General features: G+C 36.5%; 1 protein-coding gene across 1 annotated transcript in view; it reads left to right on the top strand.

Annotated features, from left to right (window-relative positions):
• Positions 1-14,944, top strand: part of LEMD3 (LEM domain containing 3) — a 40,720-nt gene that overhangs the window by 10,816 nt on the left and 14,960 nt on the right. Inside the window, exons 2-4 of the mRNA XM_023947758.2 lie at positions 5,520-5,557; positions 7,973-8,039; positions 14,750-14,817. Coding sequence (XP_023803526.2) covers positions 5,520-5,557; positions 7,973-8,039; positions 14,750-14,817 — 173 coding nt within the window. The remainder of the gene's footprint in view (positions 1-5,519; positions 5,558-7,972; positions 8,040-14,749; positions 14,818-14,944) is intronic.

The following is a 14,944-nucleotide window of genomic DNA, read 5'->3' as shown; positions in this document are numbered from 1 at the left end:
GCAGTCCTGGGAAGGAGATGTCCTGGTAATTGAGGACCTAAGGCCAAATAGGGTGAGCCTAGTCCTTCTATAAGGGAATGAGTTAGCATGTGATAACCTTTGCCATTCAGAAAATGGGAATTTAACGTGCTGCTTACACAAGCCTTGGGATCACAGTAACTATATGGCCAGCTCCCTTAAGCACAAGATTCATGGTTTGAGGAAAGAGAGTTAGGATATTGTTCTGTAAACTTTTTTTTTCATTGTTCAAGCACTGAGCTTTGTGCTATTGTGTAGTGACCTACATACTACAGAGCTCTCATGGGGCAAAGGTGTGGTATGGTTTTATTGCCCCTAGTGTTTGAGATCTTGGTAAAACTTGCTTGTACTTCCTTTCTGTCTTTTTTTTTTTTCCTGTTTCTGCATGGCAGGTAAGTTTCCTGCCAAGAAAGGTTTTGGTTTTTCTTGGCTTTTTTTCTCCTCTCTAGATCCACCAGGTCAGAAGTGCACACAGTGCTGCCAGAAGATTCATCACCTTAATCCACAAGCTGATGATGTAACCTTTTAACTAATAGGCATAACCTATTTAATTAATAAACAATTATCATAACATTAGTTCAAGTTCAGTCTTTGTTTAAGCACTCTTCATATGAGTAAAGGATACTGGTGTGTTAGTCCAGTTGTTCCCTTTGGATAATATTTATGTGAACCAGGTAGATTAATCAAACAAATCATCAAACAAAAGCAGTTGCTATGATAGACAGCCTGGAAGGTTAACCAGCTCTTCAGAGTCTTAGTCCAGTGGAGTAAAAAATGGAAGTAACTCAATATTGCATACTGTTACACATGTCCAATCAAGTGTGTTATGTTGTTACTGCTGAGCCCATCCTGATTTGGAGCTCTTCAAACTTCCACAAGTATGTGGTGAGCAGTTTTCCTTCTAACTAATATGGATACTTGTGGTAAACTGACTGCTGCTTCCTCAGTGGAAGCTCATCTTTGTCATGCCAAGAGACCTGCTAGCAACTACCTCTGTATATCCTGTATAGAGCACCTGTTTTCAGAGCTCTGTTGTTGTGTTTAGGCTTTGTAAATATATTGTTCAGTAGTTCTTCTGCTCTTAGTGCAGCAAGCACTGATAGACCAGTGTGCTGAATGATTAAAAGGACAGAGGACACAGCAGAACCCCAGTTTTAAAAATTAAAAATTCCCATGTGAGCTGTATCATGACTTTGTGCTCATGATTGATGGCCTTTTAAGAGTTTTATTGTCAGTGTTCTCCCTTTGAACGTTACTTTGGATGTTGTAAACTGTTCTTACTAGTATGTTGTAACTGAAGTCTGTCTGGAAGAAGGGGTTATAACTTGGTGTTTTTATGTTGGAAACTCTTCAAGACAGAAATCCTTACTGCTTGTACGAAATTACAGGATATTTTTATCAAGACTGGGCTCCTTGGCAGAATGACAGTAGATTCAGTATTTAATTGCAGCTTGCCATTGATTCTTAAACTTCCTGTGTTTTAAGATAAATTTGCTTTATTAGTTTACTTTCCACTTTGAACTTGGAGTTTAAGGAAAGTGGAAGACATCCTAGTTTAACATAAAACATACTGTGTTGCCATGCTTTTGAGATGGAGTTTCTCCTTTCTCTAAATTTGTGTTCGTTTGTTGAGGTGGTGTGTATTTTTTGGCCTTATAAAATGTAAGGAGCTAAAATATTTGGGAGAGGTACAGAGGAAGGTAGAAGGGCTATTTCAGAAGCCTATTCTGATTTTCTACCCATTGTAAAATGCTGTCTAATATTTCTCCTGTTAATGTTTTGCAACTGCTTGTAAGAGCAGTTGTAGTGTGGTGGGTTATTTCCTAAGTATACACACTAGCCTGTAGTGAATACTGTGTGTATGTGTGTGCAAGGAATGTGATTTTAATCTATTTTTCACAATGCATGGCAAGTGCACTTCTGCGCTGTTTTCCCTAATAAAACAGAGACAGCTGTTTTTTCTGTTTTGTAATATGGTGCAGAAGAGCATGTGTGCAAATACAGTTACTAAAAAATATTTCCATAAATATTGTTAAGAACTGACAGCTTTTATAATTCTTAGGTTACTAATACAAGTACTAATACGAGAATGAAACTAACGTTATTCCAGTAAACTAAATTATCTGATGAGAAACTTTCCCAAAACACTTATGTCTCTTCTCAAATCTGGATTGAATTGGCATGACTTGCAGGAGCACCTTTCAACATTCAAATCTATTCTAACCAGGATTTAAGTAGGCAGGAATAGATTTGAACCTTTCTAGAAAGGATGATACAGCTAAACATTTCTGATAGCAGTGCTTCTAATATTGTTTCTTACTCTGGTAGCAGTACATTATCCAGCTAATGTATTTGTTTTAAGAGGGAAAAAAAAAATCTGATGGAAAGCATTAGGTTATCTGCTTACAGAATACATATTTGTAAGACAGATTTTGGAAGTGTTATTACCTCTGTTTTGAGGTTAGTCTGCCTGTGGCATGGTGGATGAGGAGGAGAAAAGTACTCTGCAGGAAGGAACATTCTTACTTGTGCAGAAGCTGCTGACTTGGAGGTGTATGTTGTAGTACAGTCTCTGAATCCTTTGGGTGAATGGTATTTGATGCTTTGTGTCATCACACTCAGAAACGAGCTGCTTACAGGTTAATTTGGATCATTCTTGTTTCTACAGCTGCAGCTTTACCGCTCCTTAAAGTTGCACTGGAATTTTGCTTTTTCATCTATAAAATCAAATTATCTGTACATTCAGAAATAGACTGTGGCATTAAAACGCTTCTGTTAAGAATGTCACCTTAAAATATTAGGAGGAACAGAGAGCTGCAGAAAGGTTCAGAGGCGGCTTTTATAGCAAGGAGGAAGAGGACTCTCAAATGTGGAGGAGTGAGGAATGAAGTGAAGGCATGAGTATTATGGAAGGGCTGAATAGCCTCATTAGTCTCTATCGCCTCTGGTACAAGGATGCATGTTTTAACTTTATAGCATAAGTAGATAGTAATTTGTTCTTTGAACTTCATTAGAATGTGAGCTTGATAGACTATTTTCAAGGCAATTGTTGCATGTTAGAGGTCTCAAACCCTTTTTAAGGAGGAGCCTAGGAAGTATTCATTCAGATAAAAATTTTACATTAATAATTAATTCTTAATTTAATGTTCAGTTTGCTTGAATAAGAATTTAATCACTCTTACAAATGTAGTTACATATTCTAAGAACTGTCAAGAAAGCTTTTGAACCAAGATTGCTGAGGTAATATATTGAAATACCTTAGGCATGTTGGAGTAGGTGAAAATTTTACATCTATGACTGGAGCATGTGGGAGGATTTGGTAAGAGCTTAGGTTCTGGACAAAAGAAAGAAGGGTGTACTCAAAAGAGGAATTACTGAAGAAGTTAAGGAGTGGCCTTATTAACTCAAGTCAATTAAGGTTATGTGGTAAATAAATGCAGATTGATTAACAGTTGTAATTGCATTTGCAGCTGATAAATTGCTGCAGTTGCATCTTGCATACTTGCCTCTTAAGGCACAAGTCATGCTAAACTAAATAGCATTGTATATAAAGTGTACTTCAGATTTTGGTTAACTGCAAGAATCACTAACTTCAGAGTGATTTCATGGTTATCCTATTGTGTGAGTTAAAATAAGGAGTTTTAAAGATTGTTAAATTTTTGTGATAGGTAATTTTGAAGAGGCGGTTGGGTTAGTATTTTTGGTCATTGTAACCACTGTGTATTTGTGAATGAGAGGCAAACATCATCTGGCTTGTTTAATAACTTCAAGGTGTTAACTTATGTAAATATGAAGTTGCCCAAATGTGAGATTGATTTTACACTGGGATTGTGATGGTGGAAAAGTCTAATCACCACCATAGCCTCCACTTGATTGCTGGACTGCCCTAACACGTCTAGAATTTCAGGTGACAGTTTTCAGTTTGGGTCTTTGCAGGCATGGAAATGTTGCATATGTGTTTGTTTCATGACTTTCACCAGTGCTAAAATATGTTAGTCAGGTATACTGAAATCTACATGCTCTTGTGTCTTGTGTTTGTACCCCCCTTCCAATCTAAAACCCCTACTCAATCAAGATTTCATGTATGCTCAGTAAGATTGACCCTGGAGTCTAATTATCCTTGTCTGGATAGCAAACAATCCAACTAGGTGTTTAATCCTATTTTAGGCTGTTTAGATTGAGTGTTTAGCGATGTTCAATTGAGTTAATGAATGAAATACAAAAAACTTTTTAAAGTTGGTAGCTTGATAATCCAGCAAGCAATGGCTGTGAATTTGGACCTATAGAATGAAATGGTAAAGTGCTGTAGGGCTTGTTTGCAAGACTCTTCAACATCTGCTTCTATCAGCTTTAATTAATCTTATATCTGAATACAGTATTTGGATGTGTGTGAAAACTAGTCCCTGTGTTTGAGTGGGTTTAGTTTGGTTTGGGTTTTTTTCCCATTTGCTATATCAGAAGAAGCTGAAGGGCTTATTGAATAGTTAATTTTTTTCTGAGCTTAGGTACATGGGCAGACTTGTTTGCAAAGTTACAGAGAGTCAAGCCTTCTTCATTTGAAGAGCATTTTCATTGTCCCACTGTTTTAGACATTATTTGTTGGTTGTAACCATAGGAATGTGAATCTTATCATTGCTACGTGTTGGAACAAAGGAAGGGCAATGGTTTCTACTTCAAACTTCCTTTCAAAACTAAGGTGAAGTGGATCAACATTTATTTGCTGACAAGAGTGCTACTGAAGGTCATGCAATTAATAAAAACCACATTCTTTCACAAATAATTAGGGTTCTTTTTAGAAATTTTTTTTTTCCTTTCTTAAGGTTGGGAACCCTGTTTTACAAGTTGGTCCTTAGTTTCTTTTGTATCCTTCATTTTTCCTAAGTGAGAAATCTTGCCATGAATTTGATCTACTGTGTCAACCTTTATATTTCTCTTGTATTTCCCATGTATTACTAAATTAATTGATCAGTTTAAGCATGGTTGTGGTTCAGAATCAAGATATTGTCCATCAATCTATTCTTGGGTCAGCAGCTCTTGATGTTTTATGGATACCTATATTCACAGGAGTGCATGAGCCCTCAGTGTGTTGTGTCACTCTTGCTAAAAGAAAAAGCTGAGTTGTAGAGCTTTGTTGTATGTATTAGTGGTTAGTAAAAAGGGAGTTTTCCTTTTTTAAAATGTCCACTAAAATGTAAAACCTCCAAATTATCTCAAAGCAATTGAGTTATTAAAACAAGTGTTTGGCAAATTTTGTTTGGCAAAGCACAGATTTGTTTGAAAGGAAATGGCTATGAAATTTGTTGACATACAAAACTCTGGTTTAACCTAAATGCTACTATACTGCATTATCAAATGCAGAGTTAGGGCAAAGGTTAATAGATGCCTCTTTTTGTTATTTGTCTTAACTATTGCAGTGTTATCATAAAGCTGCAATGTTGGTATACCCTTTTAGTGTTTTCAGACACTAGACTGAATTAATTTTTTTCTTTTTTTTTTGACAGTCAAGGATCCCTTTAGTGAAGAACTCCAAAAAATACAAGTAAGTAAAACAACTTAACACTGAGATTTTAATCTGTCATGTGATTGTATAAAAACAATAGAGATCTGTTCAGAAGGATGCAGTTTTAGTATAATTTGCAGGAAATAAATGCACTTCTTGTAACTGATGTTTTAATTTTTTTTTCATCTTGGGCAGTGTAAATAGGATTACAAGATTTGGCTGTGGCATGCTGGTTGCTTCATATACAGTGAAAATAGTACATCATTTGTGTTGTAAAAATAAAAGAGTGTTGTAAATTTTGAGACTAAATTTAACAGTTTTTCACTTACTGTTACCATTTGGCTCCTCAACCTTGAAAGCACCACTGGTAAGAGATGATTGATATGAAACCTCAGGATCTTATTTAGTGCTATAGAAGAGGAAGTCCTTCAAAATGGATTTTAAAATTTGTTTTTTTCACTTTGATTCCATTCTTTTACTTGTTCCTATATTCACTTTTTTGTCTGAAGTATCAGACTAAACATTTTTGAGATGTCACCATTGAAGCTATCTGTATTCTTAGTTGTGCTGCATGCATTCGGGTGGTTCTCTCTTCTGACTTGAATTGTAAACACAGGGATCTGCTTTTGCTAGGCATGTATAAGCAAGTATTGCAAGATAATTGTGGAGGATTTGGGGGGGGGTGTAATTTTTTTGGTTAACTGTCTGGGATTTGGTTTTATTGTTTGGTGGATTGATGGGTTTTTGTGTCTAGGGTTGAACTCTCTGAAAGTAATTGCATATTAAGCAGGTGGCATTGGCTGGTTTCTCGGGTAGAAAATGCTTCTGAATCTCTTGACAAAATAAATTTCTTGAGGCAGATTTTGCGGATTCTTTCATAATTACTAGTGCAAAGAGAATGCATTTTGTGCACTGGACTCAGCCTGAGAACCTGTTCTATATGTTACTTTCATCTGTTTCTACTGCAGTGTTCCGTAGTAATCCTATTGCATGCTTGATTGTTTGTTAGCTACAAAGGTTACACCACTAGATTCTTTCTTTTATGCAGTTCAACCATTAATTAGGAAAAAAAAAAGGTCACAGTAATATTTCTCATGTTCATCTCACTGTAGCTAGTAGTGGAATCATGGGTGTACTTACTGGCAGATAAACAGAACTTGAAGTACTGCTGGTGGTGTGTGTGTATGCTGCAGGACTGATTTTCTTCTTCTGCCATTCATAGTGTTTTCCGGGCAGGAAGTGAGTTAATAAGATTGGTTAGTTTCCTGAGAAGTATCAGCTACATCAGCTTAATATCAGTGATGGTTCTGTAGCACCAGAACAGGGAGAGGTGACACTGGTAATTGTTGTTAATGCTACTGGGAAATAATTTGTCCATTGTTTGATCAGGAAATAAGTATTGAAAGTATTTGAAAGAAGTATTTTGCTTTTCTGGTAGCAGTTTTCTTACAGAAAAATATTGGACTATTCACATTTTAAAATTATGTCAATAGTGCTTTTGCATCAGGGAATTAAGCCTAGTATAGTTAGGTTTTGTTCAAAATGAGTATAATCAGCATATGCACAAACTTGAAAATATTTTTTTTTGACTAGTTTTTTGAATGAAGGCTCTAGTCTTAGCCTTTGATAAAACTTCAACATTTCAGAATAGCCTTTAGTGTATGTAATTGTATGTGTATGTAATTGCATGTTCTTTGTCTTTATGTTTTGAATATTTCCTTCTAATATAAAATAGTCCTCGTTATATTTAAATAAAATTGTTTGATATCTTGATAAGTTTAACTTCCCTGTAAGTAGCAATTATATGACATCTCATATTCATGCTAGTTTTGGGAATTAGGCCTTTTGTGCTATGGTGTGTGCAGGAAGCATCAACAAGATAGTCCACAGATTTCTGGTGTGCTTTGTTTTGGCTTTTTGTTTGGTGGGGGCGGTTGGTTTGTTTGCTTTTTAAATTAAATTACTATAGTTTGAATGTAGACAACAAAAATCTTCCTTTGCTCTGAATTTTATGCTGGAATGTGGCCAGATGGTACTTTAGTGTAGCTTGTATAAAATGTTGTTGCACATCTATAAAGAATAAAACTTCTATTTTTACATAGTAGCTATCAAAAACCACCCCAAACAAAACAGACTTCTTTTGAGTAATTTCACTAATCTCTCAGTAGTATCAAAATACTGCTGAGAGTCTGTTGGTTTTAACTGGCAGATCTGTCAGAGTCCAAGCTGCAATCTAGTGTAGCTTCAGTCAAGATCTGAAAATTCAATGTACTGGATACTTGGATTCAAAAATCTATTGCCTGCCTCTTAGTTGATTTGTGAGATGTTACAGCTTTCTACCTGTAAACCATCGGGATTTTTCCTCAGATTATATGAAGATTTTTGGGGTTAAATGGAAAAAAGTACATCTGTACTACTGCTGGTTTTAACATAAATATGTTTTTCTCATTCTAGGAAGATGAGATAAGTCTCATGATGAAGAGCTTGTATGCACTTCATGATAAATTGGCGCAAGTAGCAGGTAACACTTCAAAAATATTGTGATGTAACATTGTGGCAACAGCTACAAAAAAGTCCTGTAACTTAACCATATGAGTTCCATAGTAATGATAAGTGCTGCATATAGTAATGTGCCAGACTTGGTGTTTAGGGGTAGTATTACTGAATATTCAAAGTGAAAAAGAGAGTGATTTTATCTAGAGTCATAAGGAACACAGCTTTAAACTGCACACATACTTACACATCACAATCAGGAAATGGTGAAGTTAAGGCTGTGGTTACAACTTTGGCATCTGGTTGAATGAGAGTTACAGCTGAGTCTGTGTCATGACTATTAAACAGGTTTTATCATCCTTGAATATTTAACCCATAATGCATTCAGGAGGTCTTGCTGGTTTTTGTGCCAACTATTTGTTTTGCATCGGCAAGTTTTACCAAGGAGGCTTTTCCATTATTATCAGGTGCTACAGATATTTTGCAAACATGAAAAAATGTGGAAACAACTCTGTGTCAGATACAAAGCTGACAATGTAATATGTCAAGGCTGTATAGGAAATGTGTGAGAAATTTGAGCAGCTCTGTAATACCATTTAAATTACATCAGTAATCCACTTTCTGCAGAAACATTTTCTTTCCACAGCATTTACAGTGTCTGCTATGAATAAAATAGGTGTTTGGACAAGCTCCATACATTTTATTTTGTTTGTATCAGAGAATCACAGAATGGGTCAAGTTGGACAGAATCACAGGGGGTCATTTGGGCCAACCTCCTTGCTCAAGCAGGGTCATCCCAGAGAACATGGCGTAAGATTGCATCCAAACAGTTCTTGAACTGTCGAGTCTCCTGCAAGGGAGATTCCGCATGCTTTCTGGACAATCTGTTCCAGTGCTCAGTCACCCACACAATAAAGAAGTTCTTCCTCACGTTCAGGTGGAACTTCCTGTGCATCAATCTCTGCCCCTTGCCTCTTGTCCTGTTGCTGGGTACCACCTAGAAGAGCCTGGCTCCCTCCTTGACATCTTCCCTTCAGATGATTATAGACATTGATGAGGTCCCCTCTCAGTTGTCTCTTGTGGCTGAGCAGGTCCAGCCCCATCAGTCTTCCTCATAAGAGAGATGCTTCAGTCTCTTAATCATCTTTGTCTTCTGATGTAGACCATACTAAAACTGAGTATTCAAGGTGGTTGTTGCTTTTCCTTGCTTAGATCATTGTCATGCTGCTTTCCTATCTTGTGAAGAGTTTTGAACAGCTTGCTGTTTGTTCGGTGTGTCATCTGGCCCTCCAGGACCCATACAGTAAACAATGTATTTGCATGGATAAAAAAGTTTGGCACACAATATCTACATCCATGTAAGGGGGCTTATTTCAGTGCACATAGACATATACAAATCTTTACCTGTCTGCCTTATGAGGAAAATTTGTGTGCTCCAAGACAGCTGCTTGCTTCACCAGGTCTCAAAGATGCATTGTTCTCTATTAGTCTATTTCTGGCCAGCAGGATCTTCAAATGCTTCCTTTTGAAAAATACAACTATCCTTTCTGGTTAGGTGGTGCTTCAGACTGGAGCTGTAATGTGAGCTTACCTGGCTGCTCAGCAGAGTAGCTTTCATACATTTTGAAGAAGGACCTAATCCTTCTCTTCTTAGACAGAAATTCTTCTCAATGCCAAGTTTCTTAAGATACGAGAGGAAGATGTCTGCCATCCATTTTTGCATACCATATTGATGTAGACATGGCACAATATCTGGAAGCAGTTTAAAAGGTATAAAACAGAAGCTGCAAGGGGGATGCAGGATTTAAGAGTGTTGATCTTGTGCACAGTGCACCACTTCAAAGGAGAAGTTAAGAAATATAGATTTACTTCAAGTGGTGCTTTTCAGGTCTCTCTGTCACATACTTGGAAAAGTTTCTCTCATTTCATACTTGGCTATGAATCGTTTGTTCATGTTATAACTATTAATATTAAAAAGGCAGGCTGGAAACTTGAAGTAGTCGGTTCTGTTAAGCTTTATTCAACATCTTGACTTGCATAAAGATGGTCCCTTCAAAATTTGGTTTCTATCTCTGTTTAAGAAAACACTTATTTTTACTGATCTAGTTTCTTACCTTGTCAACTTCAAATGGAGAGCAAATGATGGGGCTTTTATTTTAGAAGATAGAATATGAAGTTTTTTTTAAGGAAGAAAATGTCAGAATAAGAATTCATTAATTTTGACTTAATATACTATGTTCCAACTGTAGATACCTATTCTGAACTGTGGTGCTGCAATATGATGTCAAATTATTTAATTATCCAATATAAAAATAGGTTGCCTTTAATGCATCACCATTCTCTGAATTACTAGTCTGTTCAACCTAGAGCAAGTAATTTTTGCCTCACAGGAAACTCAGAACTGCATGAGCAGATAGTGCTTCTCCCTTGAGTTGAAGTTTGTGTTCCTGTGTTCATGTCTTGAATAGTTTTGCCATTGTTCAAAACAGCAACATTTTACAAACAGTATACATTTCAGTACCCAACACTTTCTGCTAAACCAAAATATCTGCTTTTTTAAATAGCATATGTTAATTACTGGATGTCTTGGTCTTCCATGGAGAGATTTCAATAGATCCCATCAATTTTCAGTCAGACTTGTAAAATGAATAAATCTAGCCACTATATACACAAGAAGCAACCAGCTACCCATGGGTATGACCCTTTCTTGTAGATAAAGGATTTTTTAGGTAGCTGTTTCTTTTGCCTGGCATTCTTCAGTGTGACAGACTACTGGATTTAGATAGTTTCCTTCTTTTTACAGGTTCTTGAGATGCAGGGGGACAATTAGGCTTTTTTATGTAATAAAGCTTCCTGATAAATCTGTAACTGGAAGAAAATTCTGGCAAAACACCTAATGTTACTTAATATTAATTTCAGATATCAGCTACTGTATCCAATGGCTGTCACAGGCTCTGTCCCTCTCCTTAATATTTGGTTTTTCAGGTAATTGATGCTATGCTGTTTCCAACCAGTGATTGAACAGCTATTTAGCAGGTTCTGGTGTTCTGCAGTGTTATTGAGCTGTTGAATATGCCTTTGGGAGATTTGCCTTTGGGCATTCTTACTTGCTCTTGGTCTTCCTCTGGTTTTCTTGAGCTCCCCACTTTAGTGTTCTGCTGCAAGTAACCTGAAAACATGAGAACTTGCAGTTTGTATTGGTGACCATATCACATTAAGCTGTAAGCTAGAGATCTGTGCTAAATCCATGTCTTCCTTGAAATACTAGATTTCCACTGTGTTTTGCTACCTAATGAGAAAATTATTTTCAGTGTAAAGTATTCAAAATTCTGAATATTTCTGTTGCCTGTATACGGTGCAGTTCATAAATTAAATGCCTAAAGGAAAGTCAGTTTTAAATGTTCTAGCCTGCATGAAAAAGATGATCTGACTTGATTTCTGTGTTAGAAGCAGTTGAGACATAATATTTCTTTAGAACTGGAGCTTTAGGTGCTTTTTGGTAGTATTACTAAAAGAATTTGATTTCTTAAGTGGCTTGCCCAAATACACTAACATAAGCTAAAGTGTAGTTTTGTGATCCTTGCTGGGATGTGCTACTTTTTGCCTCCCTACAAAAGCAAATAGAAAAGTTCTTTGCTCTTGAAATTGGTACCCACGGAAAGTTTAAGCTCAAAGATCCATGCTTTCTGTAAGCTCACAGCAGACATTATAACAGAGGGGCAGTTTTTACAAAGAACTCAAATGTATCTTGCAGCAGACTTGTGTAAAGTTTTTTTTGCCTGTGTTTCAGTTTTATTCCTGAATATAGGGCCTCAAATGGAACAGTTGGGAAACATTTTTGGCTCAGACTATGGAAACTGGGTTTCCAGGCCAAGTGGTTAATGATTGCACCAAAGTTATTCAAAGTAAGCCTTCATTTGCAGAACTATTAGCTAACGCAATGACTGAAATGGCATATAGGAATATCCTGCTGTTGCAGTAAAACAGAAGGTTGTCTGACTTGTGAAATGCCTAACTTTCTGCAAGCTTTCAAATTCATGAGTTTCTCAGAAGAAAGCTGTTAAATGGTTCTCAGCAAAAGATGTGTTGGAACAAGGAACTGTGTCTCCAATAGCTTTTTGTACAAGACCAAAACTCCATAACTCTGATTAGCTTACTGTTTTCGAGAGTGGGAGACAAGATGAAAGTGATTTTTATTCCTCTCCCCCCTGTCCCAGTATTGCTTGAGGGAAATTTGAACTGATGTGCCTTAGACATTGCCACAGCCTGGGTAGCAAAGGTGTATTTAACTGTTAAACTTGTTCAGAGGGAATACAGTTAGAAAAAAATTTCAGCAGCAGGACTGAGAGGAAACTGCTGGTTTCTGGAGATGAGACCAGAAGCTGTTAAGTCAGTGTGCTGGCTGCATGCTGCATAAATGTAATTCTTGGAAGAAGGCAAATAAGATTAGCATTTCAAACTACTAAATTCAGTAGTCCCCTACCTCAGGGTGCTTTTGTCCTGTTGTAAAAGGTAATGGCTGTGTTCTCAAAAGGTGGAAAATCCAACATGAACCCTGAAACCTGTTTTTAAGAATTCATATTTTTCACAATCAGTTTCCTGCTTGTGTGTTTGGTTTGCTTTCCCATCTGTGTATTAACCTCACCCTTTTTATTCTCTCTCATTTATTTCATAACAGGGCTTTTCTGCTTATCTAGATAATGAAAAAAACAACCAAAGAAAAGCTTCTTAGCAAAAGGGTCTCATCCCCCTTCTCTCACAAGCTGTTTTGGTCAAAGTATGACTGACATGGTTTCTCTGTATTAAAAAGACCACAGAAAGACTTCAGATCCTAACAAACAAGGGAAAAGACTTAAATGTTGGAATATTTGTCAGGCTTGCTCACATTATACAACTTAATATCAGATGTAAATTGTACATATGGCTTCTACAGAGATGTGTTTTGGATTTGTTGTATTTATTCCATCAGTTCTAGATTTAAAACAATATTTAAACAATACACCAGAGACTGTGTGAGTATAATGTATAGTTATTCCAAGTCTGCTAATTTTGAAACATGAAATCACTGATGATTACACATGTAAATTTACAGGCTGTACAGTTTATGTTGTACAAAAACAAAGTCTGCCTAAATTACAAGAAAAGCCTATAGCTCCAATTCAGGTGCTGAGTTCTAAAATTAGACTGGGTTTTTATGAAAGTGGTGTCCATTTTCAGCAATGATCTGTCTAGTTTTGCTATTACAGTAGACTAAGGCACTTTGAAAGTCTTAGACATTGCATTTTCAAGTGAAACAACTTGTAAAGTTTTCTGCTCTGTGCTTGATTGAAAATACATGCATGGACACAGGCTTAGTTCCAGCAGCACCTCTAGGCCAGTTAGTATATGAGCACTCTTAAAAACACTGTTCCCATTTCTCTGTATCCTAAGAGCATCCCTGTTATGCTGATATGCTTGCAAGGCCAAATTCTCTTAAATCTGTTCAAGTGTACAGAACAAAACAGCAGTCTGAGGAGGACTTTGGCTTCACAGAAACATGTGTTTCTTTGGAACTCCAAATGAATGAGCCATGAAGGTGCTTCTCCGTAACTTGCTAGTGTTTCCTAACTTTTACTCATATTGCTTTGAATGTTCCTGCTTGTGTAGGGAACTAATACTTGAAATTGCTTTTTAGAAAGTGTAATTTCAATATAAATGAAGGTTTATGTTTTATAGAAGCACAAGTATCTTAAATTTTTTTAGCCTTTCCATAGCTTTGGGAATAGTACAACTTGGCATAGATTCAAGAAGGTAAGGCAGGCATAATGCTGAGCCAGTGAAAGACTGGGTTTGTTGTTTCCTATTTTATTGTTTTGGCACAGTAAAAGCATAGTTACAGATGCCAAGATACAAGGTTTTTTATAGAAATATCAGGGGGAAAAAGTGACTTGCCACTGCTGACAGTTCTGCAGAAATGATGGCCTAGTGATAGGTGAAAAGCTGCTGCTAACACCAGTTACCATCACCTTTTCCTGTATGTCTTTCTGTTGATACGACTGTCACTACTTCCACGACTTTCGTTTTGTTTTATGAACCATTTACCTTTAGTTTAACAGAGAAAACCAGGGAGATTATGGCACATTGTTCTGAGGACTGACTATGCATATAAATACCATATTTCCTGTCTACTTCTGCACACATTCCAAAACTACTAGGAGATGGTAAAAGCGCCCCTTTCAAGCCATAGTGGGATTTTGTGCATGTTCAGGAAAGCAATGAGTTACCAGAATAACTGAGGCCAATCTAAAACGCAGTAACTTCATAATGCCTTAAATACTATGGATGTATTGCAACTGAAACTTGGTCTTTATAAAAGATAATACAGGTTTCAGAGTTGAAGGAAAATATCTGGAAGGTGAGTCTGGGTACAGTAACTTTTACGGTAATGTCCTTCTGATAGTTCTTCATGCTACCTATTGTTCTGCTTTTGGAAATACACTCTCTGAGCAGTACATGAAATTGCATTGCTGTGATTTGTACATATTGTTAGCTCTGAAAATCATTGGCATTTTAAAATTACTTTTGAAGGAGAAATTCGTGCAGAGATTTTTTTCCGTATTTTTAGTGGAACTTATGAGAATTACTGTACTGCTATTGCTGGTTGTGTAAATTTTGTTAACCATAAGCTGGTGTTTAGGTGATTGTATTTTATATACTGCAGTAATAAATAGATCAAAATAAAAGTTTTCATTTTACCAGGGGAACATGAATGTGGCAGCTCTATTCAAAGAAACCTTTCCGTCCAAGAGGCAGCTGCATATTTAAAAGTAAGCAAATGAGTTGTTTTTCATTGACTGTATAGAAGATTTACATGAGTTACAGTTTGTAACGACTGTTTTCATATCTAGTGTATTGACTAAAATTTGACTTAATATTGAATATTATTTGGAAATT

The sequence above is a fragment of the Cyanistes caeruleus genome, chromosome 4, assembly GCF_971803275.1.
Source record: "Cyanistes caeruleus chromosome 4, bCyaCae1.hap1.1, whole genome shotgun sequence".
NCBI classification, from domain to species: domain Eukaryota; kingdom Metazoa; phylum Chordata; class Aves; order Passeriformes; family Paridae; genus Cyanistes; species Cyanistes caeruleus.
Note: the sequence above shows the minus strand (reverse complement) of the source record. Positions and strands in the feature narration are given on the sequence as shown.